Below are 24,950 nucleotides of genomic sequence, written 5' to 3'. Positions count from 1 at the left end.
TTGCGGCAGCGCGGCGCAGGGCGGCCTGGCCTTCGCCTGGCTCGATGGGGCCAACGCGGAGGAGAAACGCATGCAAAACCCCTTGCACCGCTGTGGGCAAAACCCCCAGCCCCCCTGCACAATGACACCTCTGCTGTGGGTCAGCCACCACCGTCATGGCCCTGTGGGGCCTCTGCAGGCCACCGGGACTGGAGGCTCAGCCCCCCTCGCCTGCCAGTGGTCCCCTCCCCGGCCCCTGGGACTTCTGCTAAACTCACTTGCGTCTTGGAAATCCACATCGTTCCCGATGTTGGCGTTGCCCAGCCGGTTTGTCATGATCTTCAGCTGCATGATTTGCTGGCGAATGGTCATATCTGGCTTGGTGATGTCCACCTCCACCTCCGGGTTGTTAATCTGGTTAGCCAGGCCGTCCCCCATCACCTCGGGCAGGTAACTATGAAGGAAAGCAACAGGTTTCGGCGCCTCCCCCAAGATAAGCTCACCTCTCCCTATTACAGGTGCCAGCGATAACCCATCGATTTTAGACCATGGAGAAGCTGCAGGCTGGTGGCGTTGGTTTGTCAAGCAGCCTCTGTACATAAGCGGGCCATGAGCATCCCCTGGTGCCCAGGGGCAGGATGAGGCCCCCAGTACCTCTGTTGGGCTCCCAAGCTCCTCAGGAGAGCAGGGGAGGAGGCTGAGAGCTGGCGACCACACCGGGCAGGGAGCCGAGCTCCCCGGCAGCCCGTACAAAAGGGACCCCATAAGGCGGCGGAGGGCAATGCCGGCACCGTGGTGGGGCAGGCAGGCTCTCGCGTTTGCCGCAAGGTGGCTGGCTCTAAGGATGGCCAAGCTCTGCTGCCAAGGGCCAGGCCCTGTCCAAGCCTGGGGCTCACCCTGGGGCCACCTCAGGAGACCATCTCTTCATGCCTGGCTCTGGTCAACGTGGCTGAGACTGACGCCCTGGACTAACAAATCCTCCCACCCAGCAAGAGCAGACACCGCTGGCAATGCCGTGACACGCTGAAGCACTGAAGGCGCGGACACCGGGCTGGCAGAGATGGGCAGGCCTACGGCAGGGAATGGAGCGAGGTGCGTTTCTGACCTCCCCTCGCAGCCACCCTTTAACCATCAGTGCCAGCGGGAGGTGTTTCTGCAACGGCTGGATTTCATCTGGGGGCCTCCTCTAGCGAAGGAAAAGCCTTTCAAAGCAAGCATGGTTAGAAGGAAACGCACACAATTCCCAGCGGCAGCTCTGCAGTTTGCAGAGGCAAATCCACCCCTTCTGCCAGTGGGTCTGAATGCACATGGTATTGCAAAATTAATTAGTACAAAACGACACAGTCATTCCATGGCAAATGCACTTTGATGCCTAAAAGCCCAACATACAGCAAAATAACAACAGACTTGAAACTCCCAGGGAGCAGTTTTTCAGAAATGGGGCATTGTCCTGGGCAGGGAGAGACCTTTTGGCTTTGTCTCAGCAGGTGGGGATGGAGGAGCTAAGGTGGTTCGGCTGAGGGAAGCTGAGGAGATGTGCCACTGCCTTTTACCAACCCTGCAACAGAGTTGTCCTGACCCCCTCTGCATACCTGCCCTTGGTCATCCCGTTCCAGCACTTGTCGTCCGCTGCCGAGCCGGCCGTGACCTTCTTGCTGCACAGCATGCTGGGCAGGGTGACCCAGTAAGACTTGAGAGCTGTCAGGTTCCCTTTGGCATCTAAAACCTGTGAAGAAAGAGGGTGCTCAGGGCCAGGAGAGCTCTGGCTGGGGGTGGGTGGGTGGGCAGCGCTGTGGAAAGGACAAGGATTCGGGCTTTTTTTTCATTATAACATCACACAGCCTGTTTTTATGCAGACGGGGAAGCATCAACAACTTTCCCCTAAGTAACAGCCCTCAACCCAAGCACCCAAAGCTGAAAGACATTTCTGGTACCACGAGGAGACCCAGGAGAAAAACCTCTCTGGGCCGTGAGAGGAATGGCGAGAAGCAGCCTTTGCAGGAGGCAGCAGGGCTCTGCCAGTTGGGACAGGCAGACATCTGTGACTGAGGAGCTACCGGCAGAAGAGACGCAGGGACTGCAGGGATCACAGAGCCCACTGCCCACAGAATCCAAATGGTCCGTAAAGGACTGGTCCTAAGAGAGCAGCAAAGCCGCAGGGACTTAATTCCCTGGTTGGCCAACGTTGTGGTAGGCTCCACAGACCACATCTGTCCATAGGGCCCAGCACTGCCCCTGGCGGGCACCCGCGTTCCCAGCAGCCCCAGGGCTGCGCTAGCACCCGAGTCCTTCCATGCTACTGACTCCCGCTTCCCCGCAGAGCCGCTCGCCACAGTCCCCGGCACACACGGCCTGCGACGCCAGCGGGCAAAGAGCTTCGAAGACGAACTCACCAGCATCTCCAGTGCTACTGCAGATGACTTTGCTTCTAACGTAACCTTCCCCCGTCTTTTCTTATCTTCGCTACTGGAGCCTTTTGTGTTGATTTTGGGATTTCCACAGCCTTGGAAAACCTGAAAAACAAACCAAACTCTCTATTCTGTGGTTTGATACTCTTTCCTTAATTAATTATCACTCCATGGTTATGGTTTTTTTTTTTCTTTAAGTATTTTTGTATTTCCTACTTACAAGATCTCTGAGACTTGGGCTTAGTTTTTGGTCAGATTACTCATGTGCCATGACTTATTTTCAGCAGACTGCAACTACTTTTGGCTACCACTATCAGGCAAAATGTGCAGCACAAACACAAAATTAGCACATGCTTTTGGATGATTCACTAATGTTGATATTAAACCATTTCTAGCAAGTTTATCTGTTCCTATTACGATTCAAAAGAAATTCTGGGAAGTCTTAGAAGAATAAGATGGGAGTTGGTCACCTTCATTACGCCAGAGGTGTGGGCTTCAAAGTTACAGAGCATGTGAGGTTCACTGATTTGGACAACAGACCGGGGTGGGACTACTCGGATGACTTTTGCAATAGCCATGCACTGTTCCTCAAATTAACACCGCCTTGGACCAGGAGAGTATAGCACAATAGACGTGTCAAGATCTGTCAGGTTGGACATTTCAAGGCCAAAACTGATTTACCTCTTAACTTTGGATACCTCCTCTTATCCCAACTACCTGCCCAGACTCCCTTTAACCAAATGAGAGCAGAAGCGCTTCCAAGGCACAGCTCCTCTGGTCTCTCCTTTAGGATGAAATGAAGGGCTCCCTGGAAGCATCTGTTTCTCTCAGTCTTTCCATGACCAGTCCAGAGAGTGACACCTCCCCTGCAGATACCAAGTGTTCAGGCAGCTGAGTCTCACTGTGGCTATGGTAACTGGTGTGCTCAGAGAGCCAAATTTAAGCAAATGTCAAAGGTCACAAGGGCTTTTTACAAAGTCTGTTTGATTCAGGAAACAGCAGCCCTTACAAAGAATGCCTCTGATTTGAAAAGGTGGCTCCAAGTTCGGTTCAATTACCTTTGTGCTGTCAGACGCTATTGATAAATCCACCTTTGCACAGAATCCCTTTAATGCAGAGAAATCAAGAAGTCAAATGCTAGCTAGTACCGATAACACAGCTTGTGCCAGCTGCTCAAGGCTTTTGCTAGTGGATCCTGAAAGTCATCAGCGAAGTCCTAATCTTGGCAAGAGTCCCCTAGGTGACAGTGAGCCTCGTCTGTGTGTCAAAAACCTCCTCCTGGAGAGCACTGTCCTGCTGACCAGATGAGTCCAACAGACTAGGGCACTTCTGCACCAAGCGGATTAGTTCATCTGTCTCCTTTGCTCAGTGCAAAAAACCCACCTTTGAAAACTGAAGGACTTAATCCTTAAGGACTCTTAAAGACTCTTAAGGAATGAACCCTTTTTCCAAATCTACCTCTGGGACTGAGGGATGCCTGGGGCCTGATCCCTGCGCTCCCTTCCAGCACGGCATGTGCCGGGGCAGCGGGGAGAAGGGGCAGGGAGATGAGGCACCCCACGTGCGCTCTTCCCAGGGACAGCTTTAGGTTGGTAATTTTAGAAGCCCTCAGCTGCAGCCTGAGCCTGCTGCCCTCACCGTTAGAGATAAAACTTTCAGGACTGGCCTGAGCAGGTCCCGAGCTCATCTGGCAATGATATCCTTAACCTGCTCATGCTGCAGCACTCAAAACCAGAGCCACGGGGAGTTTGCTGAGCCCTGCAGGGGAGAACCTCTCAGAAAGTGTTTTGTTGGGCATTAGCAGGTTTCTCAACAGCAGAGCAGTGAAGATCCTGACAGGTGGATCCGTGCAGGGGAAGAACCCCAAACAAACTGCTTTTCAGATGGAATTCAGTATCTTTATGAAACGCATCCCAGGCCTGCATCCATATAGAGGAAGAGGATGGCATTTGGCACAGTTAAGGCTGAGGAGGGGATGCAAATCTTTGGACAGATCCTTTAAAGCAGATTAGCTATAATGAGTTCCTAAGCCTTGCTCTGCAGGCTGCACTAAGCCTGGTTCTCCTTAGTTGTCCATGCTTACAGCTGCAGCAAGTTGCCAGCTCCCATACTCTGCTACCAGTGCCACCAGCGACACCCTGCCATGTTCACCTGGTTGCAAGATCATATTGAGAATATCACATTATCAATTACGTTTGGTTGCTCCAATCAAACACTGATGAGACTAGACTACTTACACCCTTTTGTTTTTACTGCATTTACTATAGGCCCCTCAGAAGTACCCTTCTTTGCAGATGATGCCGTATTTTCCCACTCCATGGGCTTGCTTTTATGTGGACAACTTCAGTCTCGGCTAACAACGGGAGAAGGAATATTGCCTTTCATGTTAGAAAAGAAATCTAAACAAGTATTTGGATGCAGGTGCCTCTCTGTGCCATGACGAGCACCAGTGAAGCCCTGCTTGGCTAAGCAATACTTCTGGCCTGTCCCGCCTCCGAGATCCAGTCAGTACCTGCCCCACATCCTCCACCAGCATCCCGGTTCCAACACCTGGATAGCTGTGAGGACTTGGAGAATGCCTGGGCAAAAAGCAGAAGTCCTGGCGGGCTGTTTTTTTGCCAAAGCTTTTCTCACCTGCATCCATAGAGGTGATTGTAGTTAATGGACAAACATACTAAAAATAGAGACCAATAGAAGAGAGCTTCTGCAGTAAGCTCCTTGACAGACAGGTGAGCATCAGGAGAGCCTGTTTTACAGTCTCCAGATTGACTACCAGACTGCAGCCCTGTCCCATAAATACAATCTGATAGCCCGTTGTTTCCATTGCAGAACATCCCCCTAGGCAGGCTATAGCAGCTGCTGTCTGTTTCTAGTGTAAGAAGGGCTGTGCACTTTCTGTAAAGGCCTCAGCTCAGTGAAAATACTTCAAAGCTCTTTAGATGCAGACACAGAGGCATCTGACAGCAAACGGCACCAGGCTTACCACAGGCATTGCATATACTGTACCACCTTGCATGCCTGTACCTAAAGGAAGCTGGCTGATGTGGCTGAGAGGAACATTTGAAAACACCTGAGAAGGTTTTTCTCTACATAGGACAGGTGGCTTCTTATCATTAGAAGAGTGGGCATTTAATCTCTCTCTTTCTTCTTTCATCTCCCTTAATTCAGCTGAATGGTGAGCACAAAAAACATTGGCCCTAGCAATTACACATGATATATTGTCAGTCAGGCCCAGGCATACACTCTTACCTTGGCTGTGATTGAGTCTTTGTTTTCCTGCAAGTTAGAAATAGCTTCAGAAATCCTCATGTGAATAGTTCCTATTACAGTGTCTATATTGTACGGTCCATCAATCCGATCAGCCACTATGATCAGAGAATCTAGCAAAATAACAACAGAGACACCCTTTCATTAGACTTTGTACAAACCGAGTTAGAGCATACCCTCACGCTGGGCGGGATAAGCTCTGGCCCCTTAGCAGGCTGGCTTTTGAAAGTCCCCTCTCCATTTTCACTTCTTCCCAAACACATGCTCATTTTCCTTTGGAACGGGACAGCATTCAAAATTCACTACTTCCTAGGACAGCCGCAGTGGTAGAGGAACAGAGGTCACCCTCTGCAAGTGGGAAGTGCAACCTGTGTTCACACAAAGGGACCAAAAGCTGCTGGGGTGCTACAGAAAGGAAAATCGGTGCAGAAGTAGTGCACAACAATATGTGGAGCTAACCCTCCCATCTCGTTGCCTGTCTCAGCAAAGCACTGCAGCCACTGAGCGTGGGAGGATGGCTGTCAGCAAAGCACCAAAGGAAGGTGGACGTGGGCAATAGCTTCTGTGGCAGCGACACAGCGTGAAAAGAGTATTTCACATCACCACCTCTGAAAAGACGACACGTGACCCTCCAAGGAAATGTCATGCAACAAAGGCAGAGGAGCAGACCAAAATGCCCACTGCTACACCAGTAAGAAAAGACAGCGAGTGACTGAAAGGTGCCTGTTGCTTTGCACTCCCCCTTATCTTGCAAAGCTCTGCTGGTCTAAGGACTGACTCCAGGCAGTGCTCCCACCTGTCCTGGAAACTCCTGCCTCGCTGGAGTGGTGCTCGGCTTGCAAGAAGTAACCAACCTCCGCCTACGCCAGATGTTTTTCAGCACTCCACTTGGGTTTGAAGTGAGGACAAGCTAATTGCCCACATGGCTCAGGGCACTGGGAAATGCCACTGCATATGAAGGCTGACATCCTCAGTGTCCAACAAAACTTGAAATAGGATCTTAGGGCAGACCCACAACTGGCTTAGGCATCTAAAATGGATTTTTACAGAGTCTGAGTTTGCAATTTGAAAATTATAGTTCTGAAAGCCACTGCTGAGCTGCTGCCTATCCCTGAGGAGCCCTGGACTCAGTTCCTGACCACTTCTGCTTTTAGGGCTCAGCAGCTTAGAGGCCAGGCCACACATAAGCTTCATCAGGATTTAGGGACTTGGCATTTAGTTACGTGTGACCCCAGATGCTCCAGTGTGGTCAGTGTCCCCCAGGGCACACCAAAAACCTCCTGGCAGGACTAGGGATCTGGCAGAGTGCAGTGGTGGACAACCTTCATCTGGAACAGAAAGTGCTTCATGTTCCTGTGGCCTGTCCATATGGAAGAAAACAACTGTGATGGCTTCATGTTGATTTTTCCTCTCTGTATAAAGAGGGTCAAATCCCTAGGTCTAGGTTGAAGAACTGTACCATTAGCAAATGGAGTGATTCATTAGGAATGATTAATTCTTTTATCCTAATTCCTGTATCAACTTCGCCCATCAGCCTGGCAGGAGACTGTCACAGCAGATGGTGTGATGTTGTAGAAAAGCTTATTCAGCATGAGTTTGCACGGCTGACATTATTCATGAATAATGAAACCACCAGGTGAATTATTCCAGGCACTTAGCTGAGTAACAGTAAAACATCTCCTGCATCCTCCACCCCTGCACAGTGCGTAAGTGCCGCCTGTGATACTGCTCTAAAGGACTGATGCCATCTGTGGAGTGCACAGCTTGTTTCTTGCAAGCAGGAGTCCAGCCAGACAGGACACAAAGAAAGCCCACCACCATTACAAACTTGTGAGGAACTCAATTCAGCTCCTTGCCCGGGCAAGCCAGCAGGACTTGGCAGAAGGACCTCAAAGGACTTCCATAAGGCCTAGGTGAGGTTTGTGCAGAAACACAAGGTTCATAGTGGTGGTATGTTAATAATGAAGGCCTGATCCTGAGCCCACTGCTGTCAATTTAACAGCATCCACAACCCTTACAAGTATGTAACTCAATGCCCTTGGGTTCTTAGAGCACCTCACAGCCCCACAGACATCCCCAGGGGCTTCCACATTGCCCTGGGGGCATCAAGACCAGAGCTGGTAACAGAGAGCGCACTAGCTTTGCAGATGTGTTAGACTGCCCAGAGTCACTGCCCGGGTGACACAGCGGCTCCATCCTATAGCTCACAGTCCCAGACAGAAAGGGGGGCCCCTGTCACAGCTGCACCCTATGGAAACAGGACATACACCTTTGCTCTACCCCAGCTGGACAGGAAATGATTTTGGTCAGCAGAAGGCTGCTGGGAGTAGAAATTTACCATCATTGATGGCACTAAGGAATATTTTTACTATGGAATAAGAGGAAGGGGAGATGACTTATAGAGCCCTCAAGCTCAAGTGTCCTGGCGGTCTAGCTGGACTCCAAGCTACTGCCTGCTCAGAAGCCCAAAGGCCAGCCAGTGGGCTGTGAGGCAAGGGAAAAGGCCAACCTCAAAGCTCATTTGATCTGCTGACTGCCTCCCATGAGCCCAGACAAACATCAAGGCTCCCTCAGGCCTCAGATCACTCCTGGTCTAAATGTATAACCTTGGAGAGAAAGAGCAGCTTTCTGGGTGATGTTCTGTGGGCACAAGGAGGAGTGAGATCTCTACCAGCCAGAAGAACAGTCAGATGCAAATAGTCTCCCCAAGGGACTCCAGCAGTGGAGAGGACGTGTGCTGCTATGCAAACATACCATTTGCTAAAAGCAGACCCAAACTGGCCTTAAACCACGTCCATTGGTTCCACAAGCCTCTCTCAGAAGTAGAGACAGCAGGGCCTCCCCTGACCCCACAGAGCCCTGCGCTTCCAGTGCCACATGTTACACGTTTGCTTTTTCCTGTTCACACTTCTGCCCACCTCAGACCTCAGTTCACATTTAAACCAGAAGCCACTTGCCACAGGCTCTGGAAAAGCAGCTAAGTGTTACATGAGGTCTTCTTAAAAGAGATGTCCTGGTTGGATCGGGCAGTGCAGAATTTCCTGCAGAAATGACTGGCTGAAGTTCTCTGGCCTGTGTTGCAGAGTGATAGTTATGACTTTAAAATAAAAAAAATGGACATATCTACACTCATATAACCCACTCAAAGAGACCCATCATCTTAACTGAGGGACAAACCAAAAATGAAATGAGCTCTTTTCTCACTTAAAATACAAGTCTAATTTTCACACTCCTCACATGGCCTGTAACCTCTATCTCCTCACCGTATTTGTTTAATAGGCCTCTTTCCATTTAAAAGTACACAATTCTGATCCCTTTGCTCTCCACCCAGGAAAACACTTTATGGCTTCACATTTCTAGACTAGGACTAGGAGGACTGCTGAGTGTGTCTCAGATTAGCTCTGGTATGGATGAGAAGGAAGCTCAGACAGCATATGGATGACAGGAGCTGTCCCTAAGCCTCAGCACTTGGGAGGTAAGAAAAAATTAGTTGAATGTAAAGCGTAGGCACCTCCAAATGAGAAAAGGCAAGACGAAAACTCTTTTAGCCCTCATTAGCCAGCCCAGCACCGCTCTTTCTAACGGTATTCGAGCCCAGCGAAATGTCCTGCAATAGCTTCTAGACTACAGTCACAGGCAGAGAAGTTGTAGCGTAAAAGGGCCTCCTTCAGCTCTTCCAGTGGTCCCTTCTTTACTCTCCAAACACCACCTGGGGGGGTTCAAAAGGTGCCATTGGTGTGTAGTACAACCACCTTACCCATCAGGTACTTCCACTCGGTGTTCAAGTCCGCTTGGTTGGCCAGGCAGCCCTTCACAACGTTGAGGCAGTAGTTGTTGCATGGCTTCACGCTGGACATGCCCCGGCAGTGGGGACAGTACATCAGTTTCATTACGGCGCGAGTGCACTCGTGGCTGAGCGATACCTAGGGCAGACAGACTCAGAGTTAGCAACACAGGCTGGCGAAGGTTCCCTGGGCAGAACTCAGGGCTGCGAGCCTGCTTTCGGGCTTTTGCACAGCCATGGGCAAGCTGCTTCCCCTCTTTGGGCCGCTCCTTCCCTCCCGCCTTTCCCTGGGTGGTGTCTCCATCAGAGGAGTAGGACATCTGGGGCAGGGACCATTTCCTCTGCCTGTGTTTGAATCGAGGGGACTGGGAACAACTCAGATGTGAGCAGAGACCCTAGAGCATGCCATTCCCCTGCCACCTAGGGTTGGCCTGGGCAGGAACCCCTGGGGAGGTGGCACAAGGACAGCCTGGTGTGCTCTGGCCACGTTGCAACAAACCTAAAGGGAACAAGAGCCAGCACAAAACCAAGGTCTGCACCAAAGAGCCTGCTAAGCATCATCACCATGGCTCAAGGACCTGGTGCTTGGCAGCGTTTGCAAGGACCTGGATTCGGTGACCCACCACCCCATCACAGCCACGCGACTCACCAGTCAAGTTCACAGTCAGAAAACCTGTTTAAAGGTAGAGCACTTCTGAAGCAATATCAAACTTCTGATTATTTCTTGGATGCTCATGGGGCAGGCAACAAGCTTCCTGCACAGAGCTTAGCCCTGTAGCCTCGCACCAGCCACTTTCACCAGCTGAGCCTTTGTGTCCCTCCTGTGCAACTGCCTGGGCTGTGACCACAGGCTGCAATTTGGTGACTTGGACACATGCTGGGTTTATGCCCTGGAGCCTCCGCAATCAGCAGCCCCACTGAGCGCTTTTGGCAGGAAGGGTTTGCTGTCACCACCTGGCAGGCGCAGGTTCCTCTTACAAACTGCATCTGCAGCTTCCCGGCTGGAGGCACAACAGGGAGCTTGAACATGAAAAGTTCTCAGCTGGCATCTTTGGAAAGGAGGACAGTGTGGGGGAAAGACTTGAACAATTTAAAAAAAATACAGGCAATTTGGAGCACTCAATGCTGGCAAGTGATTGCTCTCTGAAAGCATTTCAGGAGCCCCTGGCAGCGGGCGAAGCAGGCCAACATACCCCACAGTGCAACGCCTGCGGCTCTCATGCATTGCACGTGTACCCAATGCTTCGCGGACGTGATTCTGGAGGCAGCTTTGCCACCCTTGGACTAAACTAACCTGGTGCATTGGCACAGCGTTAGTGCCCGCGCAGAGCCCAGAGAGCTGAGTGACAGCTGCTGGAGCACGTCAGAGACGACCCCAGCTGCCGGCCTCGCTCACTGGACGCCATCCCACTCCGACTGCTGCGGGCAAGGGGGCAGTGAACAACTGGGAAGGGCCAGCCAACAGGGACAGCCCAGTGCAGAGCTGGAGATGGACAAAGCCAGGAATTTCCCAAATTCTTCCCTCCAGCCCCCACAGAAAGCCAGTGGCGCAGGGAGCCTGCTCCAGTGCCTGGCACAGACTCTGCAGAGTCCCTGATGGGGCTGCGCATTCCCATATCTTATTGCTACAGTGTTTTCTCCTTTGTGGTTTTTTTTCAGTATTTGCTCAGATCCATTTGCAACTTCCTTGTCATGCTTTCAAAATCATTTAAAAAAATAAACCTAAGAGTCTGCATGCAAGTTTCCCTTGGTGCCAGGTTCTCAGCACTCACAAGAAGCCCAAAAAGCAAAGAAGTGGTGAAGGGGCAAAACTATACACGGAAAAATTCATGAGTCTGAGCTATGGCTGCAACACTGAGAACATTCACCCTGCCCCGACCTCTTCATTAACTATGAAAAGTACTTTGAACATGGTCCTTAAGCTTCTGCTGGGAGACTCCAGAAAGAAAGACTCAGTCCTCAGGTAGCTTTAGAGGCCTGAGAACATGCTAAGCTAATTGTTAGAGGTGGAGAAAGAAAACCCCTAACATTTCCCCCACATTAAACTGTCCGCACCGTAGCACTGTTCCTGGGACAATTCCCACAGACAGAACCAGCTGCAGAAAATCAGCGCAAGGTCACTAAATCCCCACTGCGAGGGCCTCAGGCAGCGTTGGGTGCCTGGGTGCTGCTGCTCTCCGGGCTGCAGTGCTGCCCTGCCACCAGGAGATGGAGGACGTGTCCCACAGAACCGCACCGAGATGCAGCCAACCTCATCCCTGGAAGAAGCTGGTAAAGGCGCGACCACCCTCTCCCACTTCAGCGATCTCAGAGGGGTTGCAACAAAGTACAGGGAAACACAAACACAACGAGTTTATGTCTCCTCTCTGGGTTTAAATAACCAGGACTGAATCGCAAATGAAAAGACAACAGTTAAGATTATGTTGAATAGTAACATGCTCTCTATCTGAAGTCCTTCCGAAAACAGATTATCTAGTGTATAGAACAGGAGATGCGGCTGGGAAAGGAGCTTCTACTGCTCCTTCCCCAGACAGCATGTTCATGAACATGAGCTATATAGCAAAAATCCAGCCAGAGAACACAACCTGCATAAGCAAAAAAGTCCCAAAGACAACTCTGTCTCCGTGTTTTAGAGGCACTCCCATTCACCACTTGGCTTGGATTACCCAACTATAACTAGCACAGTACAAAACGGAGTTTCCAAACATCCTGGGAGCTGCTGCACAATGAGTCATGTAACTGGGCCCTGAAACTTGGGATTTTCCACAGTAATGATGAGAACCAGGGAACAGCCGGTTCCATACATATCCATGCCTTGGATAACTGTGGTTGCATTGTGCAGCCTTTTGGGGTGGAGGAAGCTGAACCGTTCTGGCTTAAAAACAGAAGGGTAGCGTTGCTCACTGCCTGTGCAGCAAACACCTCTGGGGTGGTGCAGGACAACTGTCTAACAACAAAGAGGAAAGCCACTGGCATTTAGAAAACAAAGCCATTTGGTACCCAGCCAAATCCTGCGGGAGACACTGAGAGAGACAAGTGACAGGTCTTGGCTCAGAAAAGCATCACGGTTAGCTTTAAAGTATGGTGTAAACCCAACAACTGCAATGGAGCTGCTCGCATGAATGCAACAAGGCCGTATTCCCATAAAGCTTGCAGAGGGCCCAGTGGCCATTTCAGAAGTATTTCTGCTTGCAGAACTCATCCTCATCTCTTCCTGGCTTTCAGCTGTGCTCTGTACTTATTTTTGTGCATGTCTTTTTCCAAAGAAACGGAAAGGACCTTTGCACCCTCAGCACAGCACTCCCTAATCCCCTGGTGAGTGGATATCCCTGGCCTGCGATCGGAGGGGTCACCCGTGACCTGCCGTGTGCCCCTCCAAGGCAGGGGAGCCTGCGGCAGGGGACGGATCCCTCCGTGCCCAGTGACTCCATCCGGGCTCTGGCACGACTGGCGAGCTGTGGGGCAGCTGCCAAGGCTTCCCGCGACGCAGACAACTGTCTGCTGTCCTGCCACCAGCGTCCCTTGGACCTCTCAACAGCTGACAGCCTGCCAGAGCTGTCTGTCAACTGAGACACAGCCTGCGTCCCACCCAGTGCCTGTCACACGGCAGGAGCCTCCTAAAAACACCCGTTCTTGCAAGCTGCGACCATCTGCCTTGGGGTAGCTGCTTCAGCCAGAGCACTAGGTGAGAGCGGTGCCGGAGGCTCCCGCTCAGCTTCTGACAGCCTCGGCGGGGAAAGAGCTTCCTTCGCAACCGGGTAAAGATAATTTTTGGACATCAGAAAGGAGTTGTTCGCGTATGGCAATCTGTCATTCTCACAAAGTGACTTTGCCCACCGGAGGCAGGCGAGCGTCCCACTGCACCAGGCAGCGTGGGGACACGGCTCTGCAGGGCGCAGACCCCGGGCGAGGCAAACCTCCCGGCTGCAACTTCTGCCCTCCGCTTTCCCTTTCCCCAGGGCCTCTCCTCTAAAGACGAGCAGGTGATTCGTTCGTGCACCAACTGTTGCTCCGCTGAATTTGGCAGGTGCCAAGCGTTCAACTTAATCTCTTGGCAGAAAGGATAAGCATTAATTTTTGCTGGTGGAAAAGGCTGGGCTCAACTTTCTCCAAAGAATTATTCAAATCTCTTATGTTCACACTCCTGCTTTCTTGCAGGCAGACCACAGAGGTGTACCAAAGACAGGGAAGAGAAAATTCGGGGAGCATTTTCCACATGTTTTGCTCAGCTGGAGCTCAGTTCCCCTGTATTTCCACACGTTTTGCTCAGCTGGAGCTCAGTTCCCCTGTATTTCCACCGGTCCCAGCTCGCTGACTTCAGGCAGCAAAGCTCCCCCAGCTCTGCCCCGTGCAGAGCAGAGCCTCAGGGCTCCCAGAGCACCTTCCTCTGGTGCTGACCCTGCACCATGACACTCCAACAAGGCCATGGGGATGGCACGGACTGAACTAAGCTGCTGAGTTCTTTAGTCCAAGCCTGCAAGTTGGCACTCAGAGTGTGTTTAGGACCTGAGACGTTTAAACACCTCTTTGTCCTTGTGGATTAGTTTGCCAGGGTTTTTTCAGGTAGCAAAAAAAAAAAAAAAAAAAAAAAAAGATGCCTAAGGATCTAGAGGGTTTGCTTTTACCAGTAACCCCCTGCAGCTTGTGAAGGTCTGGAGGACACAGGCCAGCAATGCTGGGGACTGAACTCCACGACCCAAAACAGCCTCTGTCCTCCTCACGGGAGCTGAGACTCAGATCACTATGTTTAAGAGCGTAACCTAACTGCAGGTGATATTTCGAAGTGGGGTAACTAGGGCTAACCTCCCACTAGGCACTTAGAAGGTGAGAAACACAGTTTTGAGGGCATTTTCTAGAACAGCCAGGAGTTGCTAGAGATGGAGAGCAGGACCTTGTGGAGATGCTTCCTCTGGGAAGGCCATGGGTTGACTCATGGGTGGACACTGCTGGGTGGCATGCTGGTTGGCTTGTAAGCACTGCTGCTAACCTCCTTCCAGGGAACTCCCTGCAGGTGCCATGCACACAGGCGGGCAGTTATGCCGGGGGTGATATTCGTTACTTCGTGGCCAGAAGATGCAGAAAAAATGAAATACATAAATCACAGGAAAAAATATGGCAAAAATTTGTAGAAAAGGGGAAATGTATGACTGGCTAGAGCTCGTCAGCACAGAGGCCCAAGACCACTCTCCCACTAGAAGAGCTCACTTCAGCCCTGAGTGCAGCCTGTCCACCAGTTGCCTCCAGTCTGAGGACATGCAGGCCTGCAGATGTGGAGGGAGCCGGGGAGCTCGATGCCTGCCAGGAGCTCGGTGCGATGAGCTCATCATGCCTCTCTCTAAGGACACGGCCAAGAGGTCTCCCTGCCCTGACAGGGGACCACTCTGTGGGAAGGTGAGTATTTAATTTCCTTGGCCACGGCTACCAAAGTGTTGATAGCTCAGCTGATATGCTTTAGAAGAGCTGAAATGTAAAGCCTCTTGTTTTAGTATGACCAAGGGGCGTCTTTGATCTTTGCCCTTTTGCCGTAATCGGGAGCTCATTGACCTTTCCCTGCTACGACTCAGAGCGGCACACATCAACATGCTAAGGAAACCGGCTGAGAGCCGAAGCGCTCAGCGCCCTTCAGCTTATCCTGCTGGTCACGCCATTCTTCTGAGCATCATGACAAACATCCAGGGCTTAAATCTTGAGATGCAATTCTCATGCAAAGAAACCCTCTTCAGCAAGGGAATAACTCTGAGAGTTTTATCACTGCTACCCTGTGGTCTGTACTGGGGGACGGCACTGGAAAACGTGTTCTCTGCTGAGCTGAAGATATCTTGTTCTCCTTAGGAAGACATCCTCCCCCCCTTTGTTATTTAGGAAATAAAGCCAGGAGGAACTGGAAAAGTCCTGAGCATTAAAAACTTAAACAAATAAATAGAAAAATCAAAACAATGACGACAAAACCAAAACAACCCCCTGTCCCACCCCCACCAAACACCTTGCACTCTTAGGGCTGGTTAAACCACAGAGAAACCTCTCTGGGAATCACCATGGGGATCCTTCTCTCTCCCGGATACATGCTCCTGCTGTGAGAGTGAAGCAGTTTCTCCAGGCTGGCAAAGTGGAGACTGACCCCCCCAAACTGCAAATCAAGACATCTCCTACTTCCTTGTTCTTCTGCTTTTACCCTCCAGCCTGGAAAAGGCCCTGAAATGTTATGAGTCACCCTCCTGCTCAACGGCTGACGGACGCCAACTGAAACCTGATGGAAAGCCCCTCCGGCTTCCCAGCTTGCGCTTGCAGTAACTGATAGATCAATAAGCAATGTACACTGTTCATGGCAGGTGGCCCGAAAGCAGAAGCACGCAAACTCCTGCGGAGGAAGTGAATGCTAACATCATTTGTTCATCTTTAAATAATCTGGCACAGCATGAAGATGCTACATGACAATAATTGATTCCTCTAAGTACCATCAATCTGGCCCAGCCTGTGCTAAAACACAGGCTGCTGAGAGCGCCTGGCTGAGCTCCTGTCGGTGCCACTGTCACTGCAGCGAGGGTTTCCTCGGAGGCACTTCAGGAAAGACCAAGTCCCCCGGACCCAGAAACCTTCGCTAACGTCACTTGACAACGTCAGGAAAACCAACAGCGCAACCTTGATGCGAGACCAGAGCTCTCACGTTTCCTGCGGCTCCCCCAGCCGCAGGGTGCCCAGCCGGGCTCCTTGCTGGTGGGGGCCGGGTGTCCAGGGCTGGGCGCCGTGTGCTTGGGGTGGTGGGAGCTGGATGATTTCTTCAAGTTTTCCTGGTGGAGGATCACCAATTAAAAAGCCTGCTTAATAATGGGCTAAAATATATGATGCCTGCAAACAAAAGGTGAACGGAACTATAAGTTGATCGCTTTCTTCTACTGCAAACCAGCGGTAAGGCCCAAGACGATCCTTATGTCTTTATGGTGCCATTATTTTAACTGTTCATCTTCACAGACCTGACCTCACAAAAGTCAAAGAAAGTCTTGTCAGTGGACTTCAAACAAGCCATGATTTGATCTCCTGATGTTTGCATTTCAGGCCAACGTGTTCCCCAATCACCTTGCATATCTTAGTATACAAATATTAGAGCTCATCTTACATAGACATAATTTCCAGCTATTCCATATTGACCTTAATTCTCCATACTGTCATGGTTTCCTTTACCTTTAGTGGCAACTATAGTCCTTTCTTAGCTTTATGACCTAGAAACTACATTAAGATGTCAAGAGGAAATGCACAATACTTTGGAGAAGGTATTTCCCAAGGATCTGGAAAAAAGTTATTGCTAAGAAATATGGCTTGGAGCCAGGGCACTCCTCATTTAGTTGTTAGAGGTATAAATAAATATGCCAAACAAAGCTAAGCCCACCTTAAAAATACATTGCTTCTACAATATTGTTCAGTAAAAATCCACATACCCTATTCTGGTCCCAGTGACATCAGTGGGAAGAGTCCCTTGTAAGTCCGGTGATGAAATGATAAGGAAAAAAAAATTATCTCTGGAAAAAAAATCCCAAAATAGGAAACCAAGTGGTATGGAACAATAAATCACTTTAATTAAAACTACTTTACAGCTGAGGATAGAGAAGTTGATCTGAGTAGCAATGAGCTAATGCAGTGGGAACAGGTGGCTGCCTCATAAAAAGCATCGTTCCACCATAAGCACTGACATTTCAAGGAGGTTGTCATCAGGTATCAGCCTGCAATTGCGGCTTGACTCAAGAGCTGAGCTCTGTGTTTTTCTGTGGCTACTTTCCAAAGCCTGATGTGTCTGTGCGTTGTTGATGGAGCCACCTGACCAGATATAAATTGCTGGAGACAAGAGCTCTGCCAGAGCAAAAATCTTTGCAGCCTCTCTTGTATCACATCTCAGACGGGAACAGAGCTTACAGGTTTGCAAGGCTCGTGATACAGCTGCACAACGTGACCGCTGTGCTGAGGCTCACTGTGTGACTATTCACCGGCATTTGCCCAACAGCCAGCGGAGGATGGGCACATGTGGAGATAATATGGCAGAAAATTGAGAACACATCAAAATTCTCAGCATTCGAAGTAGCATTCGTTTCCCTCATTTTTCCTCCTCCTGAGCAATGTTTAAATCAATTACAGGCAAATTAATGATTTTCACAAACAATGTACTGAGAGGAAGCTCTACGGGATTAGACTTCAACTGGGTTCCTCACCACCAGACCCCCAAAAGTTGGCAAACATTCAGTCTGGAAGACTTCTGACCAAAAAAGCTCCTGCCAGGGAGTTTATTAATATGCTTTCAAAGCACAGAATCTCAGAAATGCAGGAGTCTCAAGGAAAACAGTCACCTACTCTGTCTCTCTGCATTAAGACAAATTCCAGGAGAGCTAAGTTATCTTTAATATTACCTAAACTGTAACTTTATAATGGTTATAAACTTTCTAAAGCAAAGACACAGGGGAGCTGAAACTACTTGTAGAATGGGAGAAGCAATCAACTAATCGAACAGGCCAGACGCTATTGAATTGACACTTGAGTGTGCTGAAGACTCTTGAGTGCAGATAGCTCTTGGAGTTCAAAGGGTTTTAGTCTCTGTAGGACATGCACACAGCAGTGCAGTAATGCTCTGGAGAAAAAGGGGCTAGATTTTTCTAAAATATAGCAGGAAAAAGCCTTTCTACCCTTCTTCTGTGCCTTCAAAGAACAATTCAAACTTGTGATTTATACGTTCAATCCAAGTTCAATTACAAGTTCAACCTTTGCACGCATACCTGCACTCATAAATATCACCAGGACATTTTACAGAACCACAGGACCCTTTTCTCTCAACCCCACCATCCTCTGCTCTTTCTTTCACTGAATCACCTACCCAGGTTATATTTTAATTTTCCAAACAACATCCATTGATTTGTAGACCTTTTTCCAGCATAAGGTTTGGTGCAAGTCACAATAGGTGCAAAAGAGAGGTGCAATTCCTCCTGGAATAACCCCAAACCTCCCTAAATCTAGAATAGGAAAAGCTGGTTTCCTCTTCTGAGCTGAAACATCTTACAGGTGTTGTAGCAGCAAGGGGCAGACTGGAAGGACGGTGTCCAGTCTGGAGCCTGGGAAATGCATCTGGTTCGTTCGTCTCCTTGCTGAGCCCTGGAATAGTCCACTGTCGGGCGCAGAGTCTTCTCCAGAGCCAGGAGGAACTGCAGATGGTGTTTATGTATTCAGAACTGGCTTTAGGAAGCAAATCCTCCTCATGCTTTCCCGTCCCTAGGCAGAGCGGCTGAACATTAGTCCCTTCCTTTGTTCTCACCTGGGTTGGCGCGGATGAGTGCGTGCTTCGCGGGTCAGTCTGGCCTGGAGCTCCAGGACCTCGTGCTGGGCAGCTCCTCCTATGACCTCTGAGAGACACCTTCTGAGCCCAAACCTATCCTTGGGCTTCTCACAGGAGCGACAAAGATGAACTCTTCTACAGCCCTCCAGATGAGCACAGCTTGGGGATTTCCAGAAGCTGCAGACCTGCACCGCAGCGTGAGTCTTCCTGCCCTAGCCTCGAGAGTGTGGCTCTGCTCTCGCCTCCTGCCCTCACGGCGCAGCACTGCAGTCCCTTCTTCGGAGGTGCCCTGCCAGTCTCCTCTCTTCTTTAAGGGGAACAAGCAGGGGCCTAAACAGAGGGAGGACCGGGTGAGCAGAGAGCATGAAACACAACCAGGGGAGAAAGGAGACTCAGGAGACACGTGTGGCTGTGGCAGACCCTGAGAAGCCTTGGCTTGCAGAGACAAGAGGAAAAAGGAAAGGCGAGGCAGGGACGGAGGCCCCCTCAGGAACAACCCGCCTGGAGCCCGCAGACGGTGCTCAGCCCTGCTCAGGGGCACTGCGGTTTTCACAGCCTGATTCCTACCCAGCTCCGTCTCCGCGTCTCCACCGAGCGCAGCCCTGACAACGAGGCTGCACCACTCCGCGCAGCTCTTCTGCTGCTCTCCTCGCGAAATATAAGTAGAAAAATATAAGCCAAAAATACTTCCGCACTAACTCATAGGTATATTTTTCCAGGTGGAATGACTTACTGCTCGAAGGGCCATTTTAACCTTCAGAAGCACCAGTAAAACCTAGCAACAACGGTCACCTTATATTTCAAAACCAACCGATGCTTTAAAGGCAGCAGGTAACGGGCAGCTCTCTAGCGCGCAGGCGGGCATTCGGCCTCGGCAGCTAACGGGAGAGAGCCGGAAACCCCTGCAGCAGACCCTCGCCGCAGGGCTGCTCTTGCGCACCACGAGCAGAACTAAACCAGTGGCTTACGCTTTTACAAACCGGGAAGCCAGCTTCAAGCCTGGGATAGAGCCGTCAGTGCGAGAAACAGCCGCTACAAAAAGAGGCCAAGCCCGGGAACAGCCCCCTGCCAGGCCGGCCCTGAGGAGAGCCACTGAGCGCCGTTATTTCCCTCGCTTTTGAGAAGCCGTTGCTTCTTGACCCGCGGACGCAGGCCCGCACCAGCCCTTCGCGAACGCGGCCGAGGGCCCTGGCACGGGCGAACGCGGGGCTGCACAACCCGGCTCGCTGCAAGCCGCGGTCAGCAGCTGCCTCGTGCGTGTTTACGCCGGTCCCGATGCAATTAGCACCTTGATGTGCGTTAAATGAACCAAGACTTCCAACCTTTCAGAATAAAACTTTAAAAGAAACAGCTGCAGAGCTGACAGAAATACGACTCTTTCAAAGCCTAATGAATTGTATAATCACTTCAGTCATTATTTCTGCATCTTCCTTTCGCAACGCGTCCGTGAGAGCACAGGGAGTTTTCAGCATCGCCAAGCCCATCATTCAAGATGCATCACCCACGTTTCCAACACCTCTTTCAAGGATCCGGAAGCAAGCGGGGCCCAGGCGCCCCTGCAGCTGGGAGCCCCGCAGAGCCCTCTCGCCTCCCCCTCGCTCCATTCAGCTCAGCCCCTCGGGCCAGCGCAGGGCGAGGGACACGGCGGGTGACGGCGGACGCCAAATCTGTGCCCTTCGCCCAAACCGGAGCTGGCGTTTGCTGGTAACCGGGAGGGCACCTGGACTGGCTGAGGCTGTCCCCGCTCGGGACAGCCAGGAGGCCAGCCCAGAAGGGAAAACCCCTTCTGTAGATGGAGAAAAACCTGAAGGTGAGACTAATCCCACCGAACCGTAGGCTAGATAGTCAGACATCTACCTGTTTGCTTACACTATTTCTATCATATTTAAAACACTTACGGGTTTTTATTCCTAAAGGCTTCTGATTTAAATGTAATACTGGATATAGAACGAAATCTGTGCATACATAAGGATGAGTTCACCACTGTGGGCACCCCATCCAGCTCGATTTGAGTGTGCTCAAACAAATGCAAACGTTATTGCAAAACTGGGCGGCAGAAGCGGACTTCTGCCATGCCGAAACACGAACAACTCCAAAGTGAGAGGTGGGATAACAGCCAGTGAAAAGTCAATAAACCCCCCCAAAATGCTGATATGAGGACATTGCCGCCCTCCAATCCTCCACAATGGAACGACATTGTAATACCATTTATATGCACAAACAGCAAGCAAACTGGACTTCTGTGTCTGTTCAAGACAAAGGAGATGCCAGTTTATATAAACACTTAATTTTATTAAAGCAAGTGAAATCCTTTAAATGAAATAAAATGTAATATATAGTTGTGTGTACTCGCTGCTAGTGCTCTGAATAAAGCCACTGAACAGGTGAAGATCTGTCACAAAACACATGGGACGGATCCATTGCACTCAGCCTGTTTTAGCAATGTCATTTAATAAGCATGTGAAAAAAGACTGTATTCTTCATTTTATTCAGTCAGATCAGTTTTATGGTTAGTTCACCCAAAAAACAATTGGGAGCTGCAAGAATGAGGCCAATTATCTTCTTCCAAGCAATGAATAAAAATGGGGTAGGAGAGATGGGTGGTATTAATTCTACAGTCTTAAAGAACAGGAAGACCAGGAATGATCCTGTTGTCTTTGTTTAATTATCAGCTCGCTGGAAATGTAAAGCATGTTTAGATAAACATTATTTCCTGTATGTATCCAACATGCTCATTTAACTATTAAATACATTTAAAAATTCTATTCTGATGCCTTTTTAATACGAATTAGATTTCCATCCAAATGTAGCTTGATGCACCATGTGTTTGAAAATTACTCATATGGTAAATAGGAAAGTTGCCATTTACCATACACTAACATAAAAGTTTAAAAAATAAGACCAATATGTACAGTAAGACACAGCAGTGCTTAAATAAAAGTGTACCGACAGACAACCTTCATTAGTAAAATGAAATACCAGGTTTAGCAAAAAGCTTATAACGAATAAAAGAAAATCACCATATTCGGTTTCAAAATAAAATGAGGATCAGTCTTCTTTAAGGGCACTAACTCAGAAAAAGAAATGCAAACCACTATTAAAATTGATGATTTAAATGTTTCTTGCTTATGTAAATGGCATTCATTTACATCAATCCACACTACCACAGGGAAAGTCAGGCTTCAGAGGAGGGAAGCAATGGAGAACCAGAAAAAGAAAGATTGTTCTAATAATTCATTTTCTGACAGATGAGAAAAATTTGTTTTGCAACACCTCCCCTCCCTGCTTTGGAAACAGAACATTATTTCTTTGCTTTTCCTGCACTCTGACCCACGATTAGCAGGTTCTCCAGGTCTCCAAGGGGACTTTGAGGACTCTGGACATTTTCACGGGTTTCAGACGTGGCTCAGCCCATGGGGGGACACCTCTCCTCCGCGGCGGAGGCAGGCAACAACCCGCGTGCCCCTCACGGCACTTCGTGGCCTGCTGCCACGACAGCATCACCTCTGCTAACTGTCCTCCCTGCACGTCGTGCAACGGTCCTGACCTGGGACCTGCCCAATTTTGGGAAGCATCTTAACACAAGTAATAAATAGCAAGATCAGCTTGGATATTCCTGTTGATCACACTGCATCTCTCCAGGGATTTTTTGCTTTTGGTTTCTAAGGTGTTTATCTCCCGGTCCTTGCAATTGATTGTCTCAGTTGTGCTTCGTCTCCCACTGGCTGACCTGGGCCAGCCGCTGGACCAAGCGCAGGGCTGGCACCCAGCAGGGCTCGGCACAAGGCCTTCACCTGCTCACATGAAGCTCTGAGCTGCAGCAAATGCTATTTTGGGGCAGCTGCCGATCCCAAAATGAAAGGAAGAATCCTGAACAAAAGCGGGATGTTTCTTCTCTCGTGCCCCGACATCAGTGCTTCAGAAGCACAAAGCCAGGTAATTTATTTCTACTGCTCCATTCCAGTGGGTTTCTCCCAGACTTTCTCACCAAAATATTCAGCACCGGTCTGTGAGAAATTCAGCTCAAAGAGTTATTTTTAAAGAACGCTGCCAGCCGACAGGAGAGCTTAGTCTCAGCCCCTGATCTTAGTAAAAGTCTTACCAGCTTTCTCCTAATGTCATAAATATAAAGCAACATGAAAAATGACGAAAATCAAAGCACCGGTTGCGGCTCTTGTTCAGACTAAAGAACGTGCTCGGCATCTGCTTTAGAAGACCAGGACTCGGGGTGGCTTTTCCCTTTACAGTTAGCACAACATCTATTGGATCAATAAAAATTGTGAATAAAGGGAACAAATAACCAGCTTTGAGGGGAAACGTGTAACTTGTCATCAGGACACACACGAGAAAAATTCTTATCTGCTCACTGACAAAGATTTTTAGCTGAAAACCCCTCAAAACGCTGCACTTAGCTTTCACGGATCATGGCCAGACGCTCTCGAATGCCCTGTATCTTACGCGGGCATTTAGCTGCTGACAAAACGCCACTAGCCCTTCGGTGGCTGGTCACGTCCCCACACTGGAACGGAAACTCAAGGGGCGGAAAGCCCACGGGAAAGCGGGGGGAAGTGCTGCACACCGCTGTCGCAGGGCCCTCCCTTCCACTACTGTCACGGCTGCAATTGCCTACCAGCCTCCTTTACCCAGAGCTGGCGAAAGGCAGCACCAGCCAGTCGCAGGATTTATGAGAAATATTTTACTTTGGTCTCCCTGAAATTACACTGCTCTCCTCTTTTATCTGACTTACGTGTCAGGAGAGTGTGATGTTAATGTGACATACAAAGGCTGCTGGGTGGCTGAGGAGTTTTATAGCCCCACATTGAGAAATTAAAACATTTGTCACTGTTAATGCAGAAAAGTTTCTTCCTGAGATCAACGTCTGAATCTGTTGCATCAAATAGCACTGTCCTCTGCTAAGCATTACCTTCCAAGGAAGCTAACTGCAATCGCCTATTTTTACATTCACAGTTTTATCACTCCCTGATTCTCGTACCTGCTGATCGCCACCTTCACACAAAATATGCAACTACTCTTTTCGAACACAACTTCTCCTCTCTAGTCACTGTTTTCAGTCAAAGAGGAAAAAGGCCTGTGTGAAAAGCCTGAATATCTTGTTTCAGGACAACCACCTTCTTCTGTCTCTGAAAGACTGCTTCTTGCACTAAAGGATACAGACAATTTTCTTCCTCCTAAAACCTACGATTCAGTCATGTTAATTTACATTTATACAGCACCCTTCATCCCTGAAGATCCCAATGCACTTCACAAAATCACTATAGGCAGAAGCTATATGCAGCTACCTAAACGGACAGTGGAATCCCTTCGCCCGCCATGGAGACGCATCTCTTTGCAGGTATTTCCAGTGCCCCCTCTGCAGGTGGGTTCTGCACACCCCGCATCACAGCACCATCACAGAGGGAAAGCAGCCGGCGTGATTTAAAGGCACGTCACCTTCCCTGCTGGGAAAGCGCTGGGAATCTAGGCAAGTGACAAAGTGACTTTACAGTCTGGGTGACTGACATCTCCTTGGCACTCTGCCACACAGGTTAAAATGAGGTAAAGTCTGATTTGTGGTGAGTTATAGCTCGCTTCTCCTGTGCCCTCCATGTTTGCAATAGTCCTGGCTGGCTGTTCCTTTCTGCTGACGGGTGACCCTCAAGCAGTCCTTTATGAAACTGAAAAATGCCTCCTTGCCTTGTGATGAAAACCTAAGGCAAATAAAATCCCCTCTCCTCCCAACCAAAAGTAGCTGACTGACTCCTACCAATTTGAGGGTGACAAAGTAGGAAGAACACAGACGTACCTGAGAGACCTTTTTGACCACGTCGCTGCCCACAAGAAAGCCCTGGGCATAGGAGCGTGCTGCAATGAAAGCTCGGGTTGCCTTCACCTTCAGGTCCCTGGGAACCTCCCCGAAGGGTTTGTGCTGCTCCGCATGTTTCACCATGCAGTCCAGGTACTCATCTGTGATGTGGTACTGGGGATTCATCAGCTTGAAGAGCCGCTCCAGCAAGCGTGTCCAGAACTCATTGAGGGCCTCTTCCAAGTTGATGTTGGAGCCCCTGTAATAGCGGCGTAGCTCGCTGTACAAATCCTTGAAGACCTTGACGTTTTGCGTGTACAATTCTCCATACATGCTTGGGAAAGCATCATAAAGGGCCTTTTCTGACTTGTTCAGCAAATCCTGGAAATAACCTGGAGA

General features: G+C 49.7%; 1 protein-coding gene across 1 annotated transcript in view; it reads right to left on the bottom strand.

Annotated features, from left to right (window-relative positions):
- The window catches only part of GPC1 (glypican 1), a 187,415-nt gene that overhangs the window by 3,797 nt on the left and 158,668 nt on the right, over positions 1–24,950 (bottom strand). Inside the window, exons 3-8 of the mRNA XM_067301966.1 lie at positions 24,552–24,943; positions 9,412–9,577; positions 5,637–5,767; positions 2,373–2,492; positions 1,572–1,705; positions 258–433 (exon numbers count right to left, since the gene is read on the bottom strand). Coding sequence (XP_067158067.1) covers positions 258–433; positions 1,572–1,705; positions 2,373–2,492; positions 5,637–5,767; positions 9,412–9,577; positions 24,552–24,943 — 1,119 coding nt within the window. The remainder of the gene's footprint in view (positions 1–257; positions 434–1,571; positions 1,706–2,372; positions 2,493–5,636; positions 5,768–9,411; positions 9,578–24,551; positions 24,944–24,950) is intronic.

This window comes from Apteryx mantelli, chromosome 9, assembly GCF_036417845.1.
Source record: "Apteryx mantelli isolate bAptMan1 chromosome 9, bAptMan1.hap1, whole genome shotgun sequence".
Classification (NCBI taxonomy): domain Eukaryota; kingdom Metazoa; phylum Chordata; class Aves; order Apterygiformes; family Apterygidae; genus Apteryx; species Apteryx mantelli.
The sequence above is the reverse complement of the archived record's forward strand: the minus strand, read 5'-3'. Positions and strand labels throughout refer to the sequence as shown.